Here is a 19,909-nt window from a genome sequence, read left to right on the forward strand (position 1 = left end):
CATATATTACGTGGCGTTCTTTATTCTGCAGAAATGTTTTCACATCAAATGCAGCTTCACCACCCACTCAGTTTCATTGATATTTCACATCATGTGGTACTAGGGTAAATCTGGGGTCAAATCTAACAAAAGATACTAACCTGACTTAAGCTGTCCCCAAGACTATCATCAGCATCAACAGGCCGGAACACTTGGCTCTCTTTCAGCGGTAGATCCCTCCTCTTGCGTTCCTGCGCCTCCCGCATCGCTTGGCTTTGGAGTCTCTCGAAGAATTCCCTGGGCTTCAGCGGGGGAGGCTCGTCATCAGGCGGAGGGGGTGGGGGAGGGGGCAGCCGCGTGCGGGGCGAGCTCCTGATGAGGGACCGCTCGTCGTCTTCCGTGGAGCGCTCATCGTGCTCGGAGTCGGAGCTCTGCTGTCCCGCCTTCTCACGCCTTGCAGGTGAGGTTCGAGGAACGTCGCATTTCTGAAACAATTGGAAATCGGGGTTAGCCTGATTCATGTCTATAGCGTAAGTAGTTCTCAAGGTATTTCGCGATTTGATAGACACTCCCACGGACCGAGTCGCACCATCAAGGTACCTTTTGTACCTTTTGGTACGGAATCCTAAAAGCCTTTGAGTAGAAGAATGAATTCTCGTGCGAAAGCTTAAAATCTAATACAGAGCTACCAATGTATATGTGTACAGATTATGCAGAAAAAAAGAACTGGTTCACTTTTTGTAAGCCATATTCGTGCCACACCCTACTTTATTTACATCTTTGGGTATCGTAGCGTTATGAGTCAGACTAACATAATTATGACCTTGAGTTGGAGCCATGCCAAACAATGTTTTAATTAAATGGCGAACTGTACGTGTATCTAATAACCCGAGATACGGCGAAGTTTACCACCTGTCGTGCAAACATTTTGGGAGACTTCAGTGCTTCAGTCTGCCTCAACTTACTGCGGTCAGGCACATAGAGGATACACAAATGAAATGAATTTAATTTAAGTTGCTTGTACCTGGTTACTTTGTTAATAACTTTATCACTTGCATATGAAGGAAATGAATGAATTGATAACAATAGTTGGGTTACTAATACTGTCTACGGAACGGATTAATAATTTAATAGGCAATAAAGCCGTAAAGACTATGTAAAGCAATAAAACTTCTAATGTCATATACAAGCCATAAAAAAAACGTCTGACCACAGGCACCACAGTTACAGGGAAGGTTTGCGTAGACACATGGGGCGCTGACCAGACCAAAGGGACATTAACTAAGATTTATTCCCGGGCCACAGCCGACGCCGTATTAATTAAAAACCTCTGCACGGCTGATGGCAACACCGACTGCGTTTACTCGGTGAAAAATCACTTTAGAAATTTCCTATCTAATGCAATTTAAGATAAACAAAGTGAACTGTACGCAGTTGCAATATAGTTGAAAATTTTGAAATTGTATTAAAGGAAATATAGGAATAGGAAGCTACGTGATAACTGATAGTATGTCTGTGTATGTTGGGTAATTTGCGGAATGTTGCCAGTTCACTGCGCTATTTTTTGCAGGTGCTATTTTGCCTATCTGATACCTTTTGTATTCAAATATTGAAATGGAAACAGATTTTCCGCATAAACGCTTCGGTCTTGTTAGTAAATGAAAACTGTCGTATTCTGTCAGTGTCAGTAGATTTACAATTTGACGGATTTCGTTTACAAATTCGTACTAGTGGCCACAAAAGCTTTGACATTTAATATGATTGAGCTGCTTTTGAGTTGAAACGTTTTTCAGCCGTGTTAAGGTTGTTTTTGGAGGGCTCTGATTGGTGAAGCTGGAGTTCGATCGTTGCGGAGAATAACGGTGCCGATGAAAAATCGCTGTAATAACGTTGTCGCAATGACGCGGAGTTGACACTCAATTTGTCAGAGGCACCTCGGCCGTACGATAACTACATAACGTTTTGACTAGAACAGATTGGCACCGTGTTAAATAAACTACTGTCATGTTAATGTCGAGTTATCTGAATTTTATTTTTTATGCGAAATAAAAATGCAACCCAAAAAAGTATATTGGAAATGACAGCAATTTTTTCACTGAGGATGGATCATAGTCAATAGTCTATTGTAAATTAGTTATATTATTATGTCAATTTTTTTATTAAAGCTTGGTAATAAAGACCACTCATGATTACAGTAAGTGCTTATTCATCTATCGTTTAGTTGTATAATATTCAAATCTATTTCAATTTAAGTAACTACAAGCAACACGCTGTAATGTTATTGAAAGCTACGAAAGAACTCCCAAATCATCGTATATCAATGGATCTACGTCAAACATATCCTCAGTAAGCCGGCGAATGTAGCTATGTTTTTCCTCAAGGGATGTAAAGTAAGATGCTCAAATCTGGCAACAGACAAGCGAACAGAAATAAGGTTTTATAGAAGCGTATGTTTTTTGTTCCACGCCTAAGGGATCCTTATGGTTCATGAGAAATAAATCCATAATATCAGAATTTCTGTAGTAAATTCGAATCCAAACAAGACTAGACTGAAAGGACCTTATTGCACTTAAATTATAAGGACCCTTTATTAATAGAAAGTCACATAAAATTTGAACTCTGCCGACGGATCTCATAAATCTAATGGTATCATGTGTCCCAAAAGCGACGACAAATCATCGCGTCACATTCGGTCATATGACGCCGCGGTCATTACAGGGACGTCATTTTAATTGGTCAGCGAAAACTGGCGAGAGAAAAGCTAGAGGGACCAGTTCCAGTGGCCCGTTGGACAAAGAGTTCTATTAACCGTTTCTGTGCGGATGGCACGCCTGGCGTGTCGTCAAGGTTTTTTACGTGTGGCGTATGACACGCCAGGCGTGTCATTTTAATAAGACAAAAGTTGTTCGCCGCCACAGCGTAAAGTTTTCGAAGATGGAACACAACGACGATTCGAATCGATTAACGGATGTGCAAGACAACTTTAGGGCGCAGACATTTGTTCATACAGTAGCACGATCAAATGTATAATGAAAATGATTGATTGAAAGGCTTGCACCGCGCGTATCCTGCAACTAGAGCTTCGCGAAAACGGTACGTACCATTTTAGAAGGAATTTGTATAGATAATGTGTGTTTCAAAAGTTTCACTTGGCGCGCTGTTCAAAACCCCATAGAATGAGGCTCACCCAATATACAAATCTCTTACAACTGCAAAAGTGCATGGGGAATTAATCAATGAATTCGTCATTTCTCCATGCAATTTCGATCACTGTACTATCTTCGGCCTTACATTGGTTTCGCCGAAGTTCCTCGCATGTGCTCGCGACACCATGGAAATTACATGGCCAGGCCGGGATGACGACCTATGCAATTAATTAATATCGGAAGCCAACACAGTAACAGGTGGAGTTTTAATGAATAATTTGGTGTCGGGTTGGCTGGATTTTTTAATATGCATGAGTGTAGCGCTTCGGTATTGATGAGAAAAACATTGTGATGGCAGGAAAATTATGAAACCTCGTTACAGTCTCGTTACTATTACACTATACTAGTAGTCTAGTAAGTACTTAATACATTCAGAATAAAATATTAACTGTTATTACCCTGCCTGCTACGCCGCGGTCCCGGGTTCGAATCCCGGTAAGGGCATTTATTTGTGTGATGAGCATAGATATTTGTTCCTGAGTCATGGCTATATCGTTGTCTGAGTACCCACAACACAAGCCTTCTTGAGCTTACCGTGGGACTCGGTCAATCTGTATAAGAATGTCCTGTAATATTTATTTATTTATTTATTTATTAAGTCATATGGTTCACGTCCTTCTAGACATATATATCTCCGTATAGACAGATAAAGTCTAAGAAAAAAACGTACCTCAGTACCATACAGAAAAAGGTACGGTGGCCTAGATGGCATTACACCTTTGGCGTACGCTCAGCTAGATAGCGCTATTATTCACATTTGACATTTTAAAACATATCAAGCTAAGAATATGGGCCAAATTGTCAAAACTGAGGTTCAAAGTTTTAAGCCTGTGTCAAGAGATGGCAGTCTGTACACTGTGATTACACATTTTTCTTCGACAGTAACTCTCTATATACTAGTTCCTCTTTGGTAAAAGCAACGAACTGAAAATTATCTCACTTATAATCTTGGCAGATGTGGTTGCGGACCTCATACATTTTATAAAGAAAATACTAAGAATCCGCGGCGGTCACATCCAAACACCTTTGTTAAGTAGACTGAATGCCATTGTGATTATTTTGTCTAAATACTGAAGTATTACTATTTTCAAAAAAATGATAGAAATCGATTTTAATCTCCCTCAGTAAAAATGCACCACAATTTATGTAGTGTCAAGTTTAATGGCACATAATGTTAAAAGGCAATGAAGAACCAACATAATCTTCACGTAGTTTCAATCAAGCCTCGCCCACACCACACTGCACTAAAGCAACAGATTATTTACTCACAAGGCCCGGAATCAGGAGATTAATTGCACATTCCGGGCTGGCTACAGGAAAAAAGGTATTTCCTTCGCTTCAGGTAGGGTTACCAATCTTGAAAACTACAGGATCTTGTCTATTAAATATAGAAAGAGTTATTATCGGATTAAGAATACTATTACGCGAGAGCTTAGCACAGAAAGTGCGAACCTGTGAACCTCTTTAATCGTTATTATTTCCTTTACCAACTCAGCATATATTACGACTAGTCTATATCTAATACATAATTATTTTAGCTGCCAAAACTAACACCATTTTTCACACTTAATGTATCAAGACAATCTTAACACTAAATTTATGAACATGATAAATTATATTTGTTTAGTAAAGTTTCTCAACTAGCTATCAAAATAAACTTCGTTTTCCTCAGTATTATTTGCTTGTTATTTTTCCGAGTCACTTAATTAGGATTACACTTTTGTGGACAACCCTAGGCCGCCATGTTTGTGTGGCATTGTTTGTCATAGGCCGGTGCCAACCCTAATGGTCGGCTTTTGTTTTTCTTCATTTAGTCACCGCCCCAAGGGCTTCGCTGTTATTTCGCTACACAAAAGAATCCTCAGTACGCCATAAAAAGGGATTTAGGTTAATTTAATACGTTCTGAAAGAAACCTTTCTTTCGACAAAATGTAAATGACACTTATTTACAATACAATTGTGAGAAAACCCCTATTATTGACGTAATATTTGTCAAAACCAACGCTACCATTTTACTTATAAAAGTTATAAACTTGATACACTAAATCGAATATGACTGAAAACTTGTCACAATCGCGCAACTTTTAAGTTGACAGAACATATTTCTGAGGACATTTTATCGATACAAGATGATAAAAATTCAAACGAACGCTACAAAGAACGTATTTCCAGAACGAATCAGCACGAGTCGATTCGAATTTTATTCATTTCATATTTATTGTAGCGCTTTTGTAGTCTGCATAAAATGTCGCGTGGTATAGCTCCTGCAATTCGTATATGATTGGAATATATTTAGTGTGAATTGAAGTGACTATACGGTTTACCGTCTTATGCAAATAGCCCGCGGTATCGCTCGCGTTAGAAAGAGACAAACAGTAGCCTATGTCACTCTCCATCCCTTCAACTATCTCCACTTACAAAATCCCGTCAATTCGTCGCTCCATTTTGCCGTGAAAGACGGACAAACAAACAGACACACATACTATCCTATTTATAATATTAGTATGGATGTACATAGAAATAACATCCAGCGGGCCTAGAGCAATTGTTTTATTATAGCCTATCGTAGTGGTGTAGGCTTGTGTCGTTCACGAACTATGAACTGTTAGGAATAAAATCCCATCAATGACCGAAATGAACTGAATCTTTCCGTGCTCTTAGAATCGGTCTTTGCTCATTTAGTTCAGTATAGGATCGGCGAATGCGAGCGGTTTGGATCAAGAACGAGTGTGTGACTGCGCCGATCGAGAGCGAGAGCTACTTAGAAGAGCAAAAAAAAAATCAAGTTTTCATATTAAACTTCGGTTACTTACAACCTTTCGGCCCGGAATGTTACTATCTGTTGACTATTCATATCATTTTGACACTATTTGGTCCCATTCGTTCTGATCTTTCCGACCGCAGTGGTCACTGGTCTGTCTGAACTAAATGAGCAAAAGACCTAAAAGAGCGAACTAGTTCGTGGGAGCGATTGAACGAGATCGGAGCGCTCCGATCAACGAACGAAACGGCACAAGCCTATAGTGGTGGACAATGTATGACCAGCGAAAGGATTTTACCCGGCCCTCCGTGCACCTGTACCTACTTCAAAATAGTGTGTTATATGGCCAGCACTGTAGTAATAATGTATTTTTAGTGTAAATGTGGCTCTCCCGCCTCTGTCCTAATATTCCTTCAAATTTTGGCACCTAATCAAAAAAGTATGACCACCACTGGCCTCTCGTTTTGTGTAACATTCTGGATCACGAATTTTGTCAATGAATTCATTCATAATTTCTCCATGCCATTTCGCAGATCACTGTACTTTACTACCTACTTAGGGCCACTTGCACCAACGAAAATGTAGGGTGAACCCGAGGGTTAACCCACCATTTTATATAGAATTTGATAGTTGACAGGCCTCTAACCCTGAGTTAAGTAATTGGGGCTGTGGGCCTTAGAGTTCTTTAGACCGGAACACTCGGAATAGATACTTGAGTCCCTAAACTCGTCTTTTATCAGACCCTGTTCGCAATTTCGTATTTTCCAGTGTAGTAGCATATACGAGTACATACCTATAAAAGGAAATGGTTCAATGCATTTGTCAGGACACTACCAAGCATTGAATTCATCGGAAACAGTCGATGTGAAACCGCACAAGTTGCGAGACTAGTCTTTGGTTACCTCGTCCCTGTGTACTTGTACAAGTACACATTTTATTCGAGTGTTGAACTCTAGGAGAAATGAAAGAAAGTTCCAAATTCAAAATCAGAAAAAGTTGGCTGGATCTTACGAGGTTACAAACGGAGGATCCTCATTCACCTCACTTTGCAACTATCGTATTTGGGAACTGTTCTACAATGTTGCTTGGTTTATGACGATACTTAAATTTTGACGTTTCAATAAAATTCGTGTATATCTATAGACAATTCAAAGGTGAAAAAGATTCAACTCTGTTGACATAATATGATGATGATTACAGTTTTCGTGGTTTTTAACCCCCGACGCAAAAACGAAGGGGTGTTATAACTTTGACGTGTCTGTCTGTGTCACAGACCAACCCCTATAGACATCTATTACAAGACGACTCGCGGTGGCCAGCCTTCCTAGTATTTGCACTGATATAAGCGCGGGCGCTCGCCGTGCCCGATCAGTATCGACCAAGTAACAGACCCGAAAGCAGCGCGTGTTTTTCGCACAAAAAAATTGGAAAAGGGTATTTTGATGCCTTAAAGATGTCCACCTGTAGTGTGAAATGGTGTGGAAAGGTAACAAAAAGCTCAAATTTAAAAACAGACGGCATTACATTCCACAAATAAGTCATATTTATAATTTATTCAGAGCCGGCATAGGTCAACTTACATTGGCCACTTACGCGTCAGTAGAGGGACAGTCATACTTCTGTCCCTTTTCATCTGGCGCGACTGCCCGCCGTCCTTGAAACGGCCAATCACAGCGCGCTTAACACATTCCCCGCCCGCTCCTCGCACCCCAAACACTGGTGACTCGTATCGCGAACCAAATATACAAGACTGCCACTCTATAGGAGGTTCTCTGTGGTCTGTGTGTTTGTCTGTCTGTCTGTCTGTTTGTCTGTCTGTCTGTGTGTGTGTCTGTCTGTGGCATCGTAGCTCCCGAACGGATGAACCGATTTAGATTTAGTTTTCTTTGTCTAAAAGCTGAGTTAGTCGGGCGTGTTCTTAGCCATGTTTCATGAAAATCGGTCTACTATGTCGCGGTCGGGGGTTTTTTCAAAATTTTAATTTTGTGGTTAGGTTATGGAGCATTTGGAGCACACCATTGTGTAGTTTAATATAGTTTTCACCACACCAACTGGTAAAGGCTTTCTTTTCTATTCGAAAACAGATAGCAAAATTGCATTTTATCCACAAAGGGGCAAAGTAATTTCATACAAATTTTAACTCGATTTCTTAATCTGGCTGCTAGATTTTACCTATAAATGATGATTTTGAATCATAAATATTGAATAAATTGATGGATTTGATTTATTTTGATGTTTTATAGTCAGGATTTTGTTCGTGTTGGTGTGGTGAAAAATTTTGTGTTTCACTCGGTGGCAAAGTTTGTTTAACCTTCGTGCCTTGATACCCTCGCAACGCTCAAGATTCCACTTTTTTAACCACTCGCTACGCTCGCGGTTCAATATTGGAATCTTTCGCCTGCTCAGGTATCAATATTGGCACGTGCGGTTAAACAACTACTTTGCCCCCTTGTAAAACAAATAACTATTGCTTATATTTTAGTCACTTTATTTCTATCGCTTAAATGTATTCGATATTTGCAAAAATGTATAACATCCTTATAGTAGCATCGTTTGACGATATAGGTAGTCACAATCACAAGCCGCCGAGTATTTTATTTATAGAGTAAACTAGAATATAATATAGAATTTTCCTTCTAATCGTAACTCGTTTTTCATTTGAACTCAACTGTTTAAAGTACATAACCGTTTAATACAATTATTCGTTATTTATTTATTAAGTCGGGCACATGTTGAAAATAAAATGTAATCACATCACTCCCCCTTGCCCAGCGACCCGTAAAACGCATTTTACGTCACCAAACCTCGACATTTTTCAACTCTGTCCCTTTAAAATTAAGGCGATAATTGACTGACAGCACGTCGTAAACCTTAAGCGTTAACGTTACTCTCAAGTGCCATTTAAAAGCACTTGTACCATGAACCGATAACGGGCGGCACTTCTGATCACTTTGCACTTGCTATAGAGCATAGACAGACCCGGGTACCTAACCTAGCCAACGTTACAAATGACAGCGGTGCGCAACGTATTGGCGTTCCGCTCGCAATCCGCGCATTCCGCTCGCAATCCGCGCTCGTTAGTTCCCGCCGGCGTCCGCTGGGCGCGACGCCAGCGTTCGTCCGGCGCACCGCTATCATTGCGCTCCGCTAACACTCCGCCTACGCTCTCAAAACGCGCATGTGCGGCCGAGCTTTCAGTTCGTTCGGCCTGACTGCACTCAGACACGCTCGGAGCAGAGCCTTCGGCGGGGCGGGCGAGCGTGCGTCCACCTTATGTAGCGTCAACTGCTTCAATGAGGAGGCACACTCAAAGGTTATGTTATGACAGATGGCGCCACCTTATTAGTCCACAGATAAAGAATTTCATACGTGAGAGCGTGATGATTTTTTTTTCTCTCTCTCACATATGAATGACAGTGACGTGCCTTGCACAGGGGCCGCCTAGCGGGATAAAATGTCAGTGTGCCTCCTCATTGTTTGAGATGCACGCCCAATATGAGCGAGCACTGCCTTAGTGCCTTTTTACATTACCCGATCAGGCCCCGTAGCCGAATGGCATTTCTACAACGCGAAACGAAAACGAATCAGGCCCCGTAGCCGAATGGCATTTCTACAACGCGAAACGAAAACGAAACACCGCGAAAGGTAGTCTGGCTCTGTCTCGCCAATACGCAAGAGCGATAGAGATAGATATCTACGAGCGTTCCGTTTGTGCATTCGGCTACGCACGCAGATATCGAATGTAGGACCGATTTTCTGTACAAGGCGCCATCGTCAATTTTTTTCTTGTCATCCTATATTGATATCGGATCGGATAATATGAAAATGCTTTTACACTTACTTTTCGAAGGTTCTCTCTCTATCGCTCCTCTTTAGTGCCCTAGTGGCTCGACAGAGACAGACTGCGTTTCGATTGCCGCGTAGCGTCAACGAATGTCACTTCGGCTAGGCACGGCTTGGTATACTTACTTAAACATCTACCTTCTGCGTAAAAGATAAAGTTCAGTTCTGAGTATTCAAGTCACGTCTGTTTCCGATAGGGGTGTGCGATTGATAGTTCCTAATCACGATTTCTGTTCGTCAGTTACAAATGGTAATGAAGGGAACTGAGTAATTAACGATGCGGCGCGCAATCTTAACCCGAAGGGATGTTCTAATTTGTCTGAGATCGACATTTACCCACGAATTTTCTCTTTCGGAGAACAGAAAATCTTATTCGATTACTGGACGTCGTGAAAGCGGACATGCGAGAGAACAATCTTACGCCTAAGGATGCCGAAGACCGGGTGAAGTGGAGAAGACTGATGAGCAGGAAAGTGGACCCTGGCGCTAGGGCGGGAAAACGCTAGGTTGAAGAAGAAGAAGAAGTTTACAAAATCTGCGCATTAACTACCGAAATCAAATAGTTATCATAATCTATGAGAACATATAAATCTACGTACACGATGTGTGAAAGACACCGTTGTTTTAGTATTCTATTTGGTTCCCTCTTCTAGTTCTATCATCTTATATACTCCATGGTTTAAGTAACACGGATGGACTCTGCAAGCTTTATTATCAGAAAATATTAACATCACGACGTATTTAAGCATAAACCAGTACACTCAACGTCAAGTTTATATTATTATCAACTTGCACCTTCAGCCATTGTAATTAAAGTAAAAACTTCGTCACAATTTCGACACGAAGCGTGCAAAATGCTTTAAAACCCTGCAGCTTTGTATATGGCTTTATAATCCTGTTCCTGTAGCAGCCAACGCCTCGCTAAGGCGATTATACCTGAACCTAGGCTCTTCGTACTTAGCAGGCTTTTAGACACCCTCTCATTCCAGTCATTGTTTTAACTTGATTTACATGTTGGATGATATACTTCAGGTCACATTTTGTGAAGAATGAAAGTTTGATTATGTTGTATAATCGCATCATACGGTGTCATCATTATTAATTTAAACGTCTTCAGATAAACTTTATTCTATTTACCTACTAATAGGTAGGTACCATTCTACGATTGCTGTGTTTCCCATGATTTCCGTACACTAGGTATTTTCTGGATACTTTCTGGATATACGGAAAGCGTGCGCGAGACATATCATAAGAATTTCGTGCTTAAATTAATTAAAAGCATTATTTATTGCAGAAACGAACAATTATATTTTAAAGTAGGTATTTTTATATTTACTCATCAAAAACTTTTCAAATCCTATTAAAGTCACAATATTATGGGTATAAAACTGTTTCATATTTATTTCATATTTATTTATTTATTTCATATTTATTTAGTCACAATATTATGGGTATAAAACTGTTTCATATTTATTTATTTATTTATTTAAGAGTGGCACTGAAGCTTTAGTAGTTTCATGTGTTCTGCCTACCCCTTTATGGGATACAGGCGTGATTGTATGTATGTATGTATGTATGTATTTATTCCAATCAATCGGCACTGACAGATTAACCTCCTGGGGTTCAATGTCCTAATACTAGGACAAAATACCTACGATGGAATTTGAATCTACGTTAAATAGAATTGAGTTGCTTTTGTTTTGATTTGTTCGATTTTCAAAAAAAATAAATTCAATCCTGTTTTATAGTACCATTGATTCAAATTTGATTGGCAATTTTTTTGTATGGTGGGTCGCTAGAGGTCCTTACGTGCTAATTGGCATTATATATTACTGTGTCTAACATGCATTAATGACTATTAATAAGTTACAAATGGATACTGTCTTCAATCGCAAGTTGTCGGACAAGAAAATGCCGTCTCAGCTCAGCTCCTTCACAGTCGTAAAACAAGCGGTTTATCATCCGAGAGAGTTTACAACTTGTTCTGGAGACGTGGGCTTCAAGCTAAATTAAACGCAAATGTGTTTAATGAAAGCATGGACGTATAAACAATAAAATTACAATGTCTACCTATACAAAATGTGAAAGAAGATGTACCTACCTACCACCCTCGTGGCTCATAAACCTTCAGATGTTGGTTCAAGATGAATGTTAGATTGTTGTTTCGAGCTGCATTGCCTAAAAGCCAACATCATAAGACGAATCTAATGATCTAGAATCAAGCCAAACCAATATTCAGATATTTCAGATATAAATGTTAACAAAGCGTCACTTACGCAGCTTATCTCAGAGGCACCCTATATTCAAAGCATAGGCAGAGATTCAAAATATGGTTCTCGTAGCACAATTTAGAATGAAGTCTACTTTCCATCGATTTTGTTCGGCGCTAAAACCAATGGATATCAGAATGATGTAATTAGGCATGTTTAAACATGACACGGATTCACCCTCGCTTGCAAGTCCAAATTTTTAAGCATTTCTGAAATATATTTTTAAGCATTTCTTCATATTTTATTCGTATATGGGAGTATATCAAGGGTCACATAAAGCACGCAATGATAACAATGCGATATTGCAGGATGGTATCGTATCGCCCACGTGTCCTTTCAAGTAATCCTTATGTTAAACTCTCACGACGCCCACGATCATATTATTTTGAAATCGCAAGAATTCCATTTGTAGCCGAAATTACAAAAATCCAATATAAGACTATATTTCTTTTCTATAAACAATAATTCCCATTACGCAAACAAAATATCAAAAGATTGACTTCCAATTTGTTCTATGTATTTGAAGTAGATTCAAAGACTTCGTATTTGTTCAACATATAGGTAGGTACCTAAGTTACAAGATCCTCTAGCAAATAGGCAAAAATTTGAAGTTTATTAAAGGAAACTTCTGTCACCACTTTCTCAAGTGCAATAACAATAATCGGATCCCTAGCCGCGTGGGCAGGAAGGCAAGTTTCCCTCACTAATACCAGACTGGAAATGTGCACTTTCTACGGGAAGTGCGGGTGATATCCATCGGTGCTGATTACGCTTAATACCTTGCGACGAGCGAAAGTTGAATTTTATAACACCTATATCAATTACTTCGGGATTCTAGGCTGTCATCGTATCATTTTATACCGGATTTTTAGTTAATATGCTGTATTTAAAACGAAGTCTTATGAGTATCAAAGTCTACGCAGTGTTTTCTCAGCCATACACCATAAGCCAAAGTTTAAGTTGTGTTAAATCGCAAGTATGGTGGTCAGCTCCAGAGTCTCAGGACCGCTTGGTTCACTGTCCTATTTCGTCGGCTTTGTCATGCCGTCAGCGTCCAATTCCAAAATCGCTGCTTTACTAATTTTTCCACAGTGCCCACATTCTTCTTATGTCCTCATTAGTATTTCGACTACTGTTTCCATACTAAAAGGTTGTGTTGGCCATTAAGACCTACCGAAATGCCAGCAATATGGACCATAAAGGAGTGATGACGAGTTAGTACTATGAACCACATAGAAAATATTCACAAATCAGACCTGTGGACAATATGAAAAAGCCTGGTCGTCCCTTCAAATGTAGGTTACACAGATAATATAAAAGTTTCCTTTCACGAGTTACGCATAAGTTTGTTCTTTTCACTCGGCTCTTTGAGTTTGAGAGTAAAGAATAAATTGTCCGTCCATTACGCTGCATTAACATCACAAAGAGGACGAGGCTTTAGGTCTGGGCTGAAATTTTAAAGTGCTTAGCTCAGTAAGGAAGATACTATTCAATAAACAAGTTATATACCTCTAGGTACTTTGGTACCAAGATTAAAAATTTTACGTTGGCAGCTATTAAATTATAAATAAATAAAACGAAGCCCAATAATATTTAACATCATTTTAGTTGATACTCTAAACTGCTGGAGCTATTTTTATTAAATATAGTTAAGAACCATCGGAAAGAAACTCACTTTTACGTAAAAAGGCTCCTAAATCAGCCTATCCATTTGAGAGTTGAGAGCTTCAATGCCACGGACATTGGCATTAAAATAATTCTTATAACATTTTTACGTTGAGGCTTAATAAAGAACACAAAGACTAGAATTTGACCAGAAAGAGAAAAGTTAAGAATGTATGGGACCCTATGCAATGTGTGACTCATCTCTTTCCGAATAAACTACATGAATTTTGTCTATATAAACAATATTACAGGATTGACGAATACATGAACATTTTGACATTAATTGTATTAAAATAATAATGAGAATATGCAATGTGTAAATAATTTGTAATTTTTTTTAATGTCTAATGTAAGGAGTATTAATTATTAATTTATTATTTTGCAGTAGTTACTTAAATCCTTATAATTTTTTGTCTGTTAAATAACTTTTAGCATAGGCTATTAGAATAGCTTAATTTAAGTAGCTTATAAGTAAAATTTGCATGCTTATTCAAGTAGAATGTACGCACTTTTTGTATACTTACACTTAAGAACTCACTGTAATACTACATTTTTGCAAATAAATATTGATTGATTGATTGAACAGACTTGACACTATAATTATTTTGTATCGGAAAGCAAAATTCTAATAAAATTAAAATTTGATCCTAAAATTTACTCGCGCCACTCCGTGCAAAACACATAAATTGATTTTTTCTTCTAATAAACCGAATAATTATGCAAAAGTGAGACGTCAACAGATAGTCTTAATCCGGCAGATTAGGAGGGGCGATGAAAGGAAGGCAAATGGGAAGATCCCTTCTCGGTTAATATATAATGAGAGCTTCCTTTAAAGCCCGTGTTTACATTAATTTACTGAATATAAATGTTTCTTGGAATCGCATTTACTTTTAGACGAGAATCTTCTTTTGCCTTTGGTTTAAGCGAATTTACTTAAACTAGTCATATACAATAACCTACATGTAAAGATAGCTGACATTAGAAACTTTTAGTGATTCCTTCTACACAATATAAAGCTTACAATACATATTATGTTTAGTAGGTATATTTTACTTGTAATTGAAACGTGTGTCACGGCAAACAATCTAAGTATTCATAGAAATATTACCTCTGCATGGGTACCGGAGAAAATTATGCACATAATACAACACCCGAATCCAAAAATCAACAGAATCGTCATAAAAGAAACAGATCATCTTTTATATCCCCAATAAGCAGCTCTTTCTACAACTCCGTACTACATTCTGAACCGTTTCCAAACGGGTTCTCGTTTTTTCCCGTGTAACATATCATCCGTTGCCAAGGTCTTAGAGCACAAAATCGTTGGAGTAGCCTTAGCCTTATAGTCGATTTTCCGTACATAAATGTGTAGGTAACAAATTTTCCGGATGGGAGAAAAGTACCTAACACATGCTGTGCAAGATTGCACAACCTTATTCTGAAATTTTATAGTTTTTGTCGATGCTTTTTGTCTATTTCTAACTGACATTTTACCAAGAAATCTGTTCCTATTTTGTTCAACTTTACTAAAACATGCGAGACATAAATCACATGCGCAAGAAGTACCTATCCATAAAGAAACACTAAGTGACAATTTGTCAAATGCACATATTATTATAAATAATAACAAACACTTAGTCATTTTCCGTCATACTCGATTTTATGCAGTTTACAGTCAGATGCAAAATTGCTTGGAGAAATTATGATTGAATTCACACTCACTCACTCAATCTCAGGTCGGCGGACTCAGTCAATCTGTGTAAGAAGTCCATATTTAATTTATTAATGAATTCGCCAAGCAATTTCGCAGCTCTCTGTACATTTGAGCAAGATTTTTGTCAGACTGTTAAGTTTAACGAAGAGCAACTCCATTACTGTATGCTCTAGCCAAGGTAAATACGACGAAGCCAGCATGGCCATTAGACATTGAGGAAACCCAATTATCTTCATTATGTCTCGTACACTTCAATTTTCTCGTATAATAACTGTTCTTTGTATTCTTTCGTAAACATGTTCGCGGCTCTGTTTTTGGTAACCGTATTATGGTGCTCTTGCTCTCTAATTAGGTGTTGTAATACTAATTTCTGATTGCATGGCATGTAAATTGTAAAGTGAGTTTTGTTTCTCATGTGTGTAATGGAGAAGAAGCGTAGTGTGTGTTAACGCATTTAAAGGGTTAGCCGATAACCATAGTGAAACTGCCCTAAGCGAAAAAACTGATTTCCTTTTACTGGATATATCAGGCCTCAAATGTATTAGATTTAAAAAACTTATGCGGTTACATTAGATGCAATAAATGCTTCAAATCGAAAAGGTTTATTTAAAATAAAAAAAGAGATGGAAAATTATTTTGTATTAATAAATCAATTTCTGTTTGCGAGCGACTGTTTCATTAAAGAAATTAATAATATTAAAAAAAATATATAAAACTCATAGTAATTGTACCAAAAATTGATATACGATACAATAAATTACTTTTTGTAAGTTCCTTCCAAGATGACATTTCAAACAAATCACATAAACAGAATTACACGTTCGAATATCGCTCTAAAAATTCAGGAATTAAGTTACAAAATTCGCCTATTCCTGTAAGCAATTTGAAGTGGAGGATAAACATGGTTAGAGTCCGTAAATGATTCTCAACAGTAAACCACGGCTACTGCAGCTTAGCGGCCCGCAGACAAATTACTGCAATCAGCCTGTGTATTACCATCGCTTGAAGAACGCGGGCGATACCAGCTCAGGGTACGTAATGTAGCCAAATGCACAAACGCTGACGATAACATCGCTTTCGTAGCTATTTATCTCTATCGCTCTTGGCGCGACAGAGCCAGACTGCATCTCCATCGGCGTCTAACGTCAACGATTGTCATTCGGCTAGGCCGGCCGGCTGGGCAACTATGCGCTCCTGAATGCTTAAGGGCCCATTTAGACGGTACGAGAACTCGCATACGAGTTTTATTACATTGCGGTATTTGATGGCTGTGCAAAATTGTATGTAACCTCAACAGCCCGCAATGTAACTAAATTCGCATGCCGTATAAATCAGGCCTAATTCAGGAGCGCATAGTCTTAGTGGATATAATGAGCTTTTGAGTTTTGAGCGTTTGGAATGACGCGGCATCAGCCCCGTGCCGTACACCGGGCGACACGGCAGGACAAATTTGCGGCGGTGCATAAAGCTAGACCTATTGTAATTTATTTAATATTTATTACATAATTTAAAGAAAAAATGGCGGACTCAATGTCTTAAGGGAAGTGGAGTACAAATAGAGGACTTATACTTGCAAGTAAGAAATGATACATGATTTTATTTCTCCACTGAAACGAGTGGAAATGTCATGAAGTATATTGAAAATCTGTCCATGTTTCTGTCACAATAAATTCCTTTTTACTTAGTGTACTAACAAGTCAAGAAGACAGGCTGTCCATAACTGTCTCGTTAAATTCATCAATAACAAAATCTACCTACGAAATTCATTTGTACATATAAACATTTATATATATATAATTATCTACATTTTCCCGTTGTAAAACTTTCGTCGCCTACCGTACCCCGATGCGGGGCCATAGCGGGGACAAACAAAAGACGTCTCAGCGGTTGCAACGAGCTATTAACAGTTGACAGGAGATTGAAGCCGGTCATTACAGGTGGAGTTGACTGATGCCAGTCTTATGTCGTACGGGGACGGACAATATAGACATACTAGCTTTTTTCCCGCGGCTTCGTCCGCGTACCAAAAGTAATCTTATTCAAACGTTGAAATTTGGACCCCCATTTCACCCCCTTAGGATGTAAATTTTGAAAAATCCTTTCTTAGTGTTCCTCTACATTTTATATGGAACCTACGTGTCAAATTTGGAATCCCTAGGACCAGTGGTTTCGGTTGTGGGTTGATATGTCAGTCAGTCTGTCAGTCAGTCAGTCAGTTTTGTTTCGTCTAATCGACTGGCAAAATCTCAAGTGACATTTCGTACATGGGTGAATCAACTTTTTCTTGCCTGTTATTGCCATGGTTACGGTCCCCCGAGTCATGCTGGTTTTATGCAAAATTATGCTACTTAAACTATGCAAATATGCATTTTTATGGTGTTAACACGCCCTTTCCTTAATTTGCCACCTACAAACATGGACTACATGCATGCTTGCATAATTTCAGTTCAGTAGCATAATTATGCGTACAACCAGCGTGACTCAGGGGACCGTAACCATGGCAATAACAGGCAAGAAAAAGTCGATTTACCCACATTTTTCTTGCGCTAATAATTGATACGTTTTTAGATTTTAGCTACGTCGCCAGAAATTTTATTCAAGTTTGTTATCTCCATTTTGCACATTGATTAGATAAGTTTAGCGCAAGTTCATACCTATGCTACTTTTTTTTATATACCACACGTCGGTGGCAAACAGGTATACGGCCCGCCTGATGGAAAGCGGTCACCGTAACCTATGGACGCCTGCAACTCAAGGGGTGTCACATGCGCTTTGCCGACCCATTTGAAACTTACATGCGTTTTACTGGCAAATGCGTGAAATCATGCAAATTTCTTGAAGCAGACTTAAACAGGACAGTCAGTAATTGGATTAGTTTCATGTTATTTGCATTGTAACTGAACTAAACTGTATCCATGACTCTTGGCTAGCCAGTTCTGTACGCGTGCCAAAACGAGCCAGCTAGCCAATCGAGATATGGGATGTTTATGTATCGAAACTGCTGTTAAAACTTTAATTGCTGTGTTGAGTTTTAATTTATTAGGCACTACATTAAGCGGGTAAAGGCTGCAATTGATTGAATGATCCGTTGATTTGGCTAATTATTCTCGACTAGAATCTTATCCATACTAATATTATAAATGGGAAAGTGTGCGTGTCTGTTTGTTTGTCCATTTTTCACGGCAAAACGGAGCGACGAATTGACGTGATTTTTAGGTGGAGATAGTTGAAGGGATGGAGAGTGACATAGGCTACTTTTTGTCTCTTTCTAACGCGAGCGAAGCCGCGGGCAAATGCTAGTACTTACATAATTACATACATACATACATATAATGACGCCTGTATCCCATAAACGGGTAGCCAGAGCACATGAACTACTAAGTTTCAGTGCCACTCTTGGCAAAAAGGGGTTGAAAGTAATCCATATTGTCACATGACGCATGTGTGAAAGTTTCATGTATTTACCTATATATGCATATATCATGTAATATAGTTTAATTAGTTTGAAAGTCAATCTCTCTAACTATGTAACCCAAATACTTAGATACCTAAAGGATTCAGTGCGAGTTCAGCATTTCATTTGGCACTAAACGAAGACAAAGTTTAGATTATTCAAGTCTACTCAGGCGTGTATGTCTTCAGAACAATCCCCTGTACATTATCCTTTACCTTCAAATAATTATCATTACATGCGTAAATTTACGGCTGTTTTCCCAATAAGGGTAACCAGAGTTTCAGTGCCACTGCCAGTGCCAATTTGCGAACTCAATAGTCCCACTTTTAGCAATTACGCGTTTGCAAGAAAACGTAGTCGTAAGTAAACGTAACGTCTTTCGTAGGTTCCGGGGCAACCTGCCGAATTCTACGCCGGGACAAACGACGCAACGAAACCTCGATGTTACGTCGTCACCTAAATCTAGTTAATATTTTGTTATGAAGTTGTCAAAAGCGGACCCCAGGCTCCCATGAGCCGTGGCAAATGCCGGGATAACGCAAGGAGGATGATGATTTTGTTATGTATTTTTAGTTACACAGTGCTTTGGTTCTTACTGTTATGCCGTGTAATATATTGGAATTAAATAAATAAATATTGCAGAGACAGGTTGCTCGCCCACAACATAATTGAACCCGTATCCCACAGTCGAGACACTCACGGAAGGGGCGGTAAAATTCTCAACCCGTCACCAAACGGGCGTATATTATTCATATCTAATACTTTATATATCCTCCGATTCATTTCAAAAGCCTCGCATATTCCATGGAGTATTTGAAATAATAGCGAACGAAATGCGGGCCCCGTCGAACTGGGTACCTAGCCAACGTCACAATCGCTTACGCTTCGTAAGCTAGCTATCCCTGTCGCTTTTGTAGTAGCGCGACAGAGACAAACTGCGTTTCGATCGGCACGGAGGGTCAACAATTGGTACTTCGGCTAGGCAGGTAGAGCTCTCAAAGAGATGCATTAGTCGCT

The 19,909-nt window shown here is 39.0% G+C and overlaps 1 protein-coding gene across 1 annotated transcript in view; it reads right to left on the minus strand.

Annotated features, from left to right (window-relative positions):
• Positions 1-19,909, minus strand: part of LOC125235259 (protein sprint) — a 415,349-nt gene that overhangs the window by 41,806 nt on the left and 353,634 nt on the right. Inside the window, 2 exon segments of the mRNA XM_048141757.1 lie at positions 141-409; positions 412-464. Coding sequence (XP_047997714.1) covers positions 141-409; positions 412-464 — 322 coding nt within the window.

The sequence above is a fragment of the Leguminivora glycinivorella genome, chromosome 17 (assembly GCF_023078275.1).
Source record: "Leguminivora glycinivorella isolate SPB_JAAS2020 chromosome 17, LegGlyc_1.1, whole genome shotgun sequence".
NCBI lineage: Eukaryota > Metazoa > Arthropoda > Insecta > Lepidoptera > Tortricidae > Leguminivora > Leguminivora glycinivorella.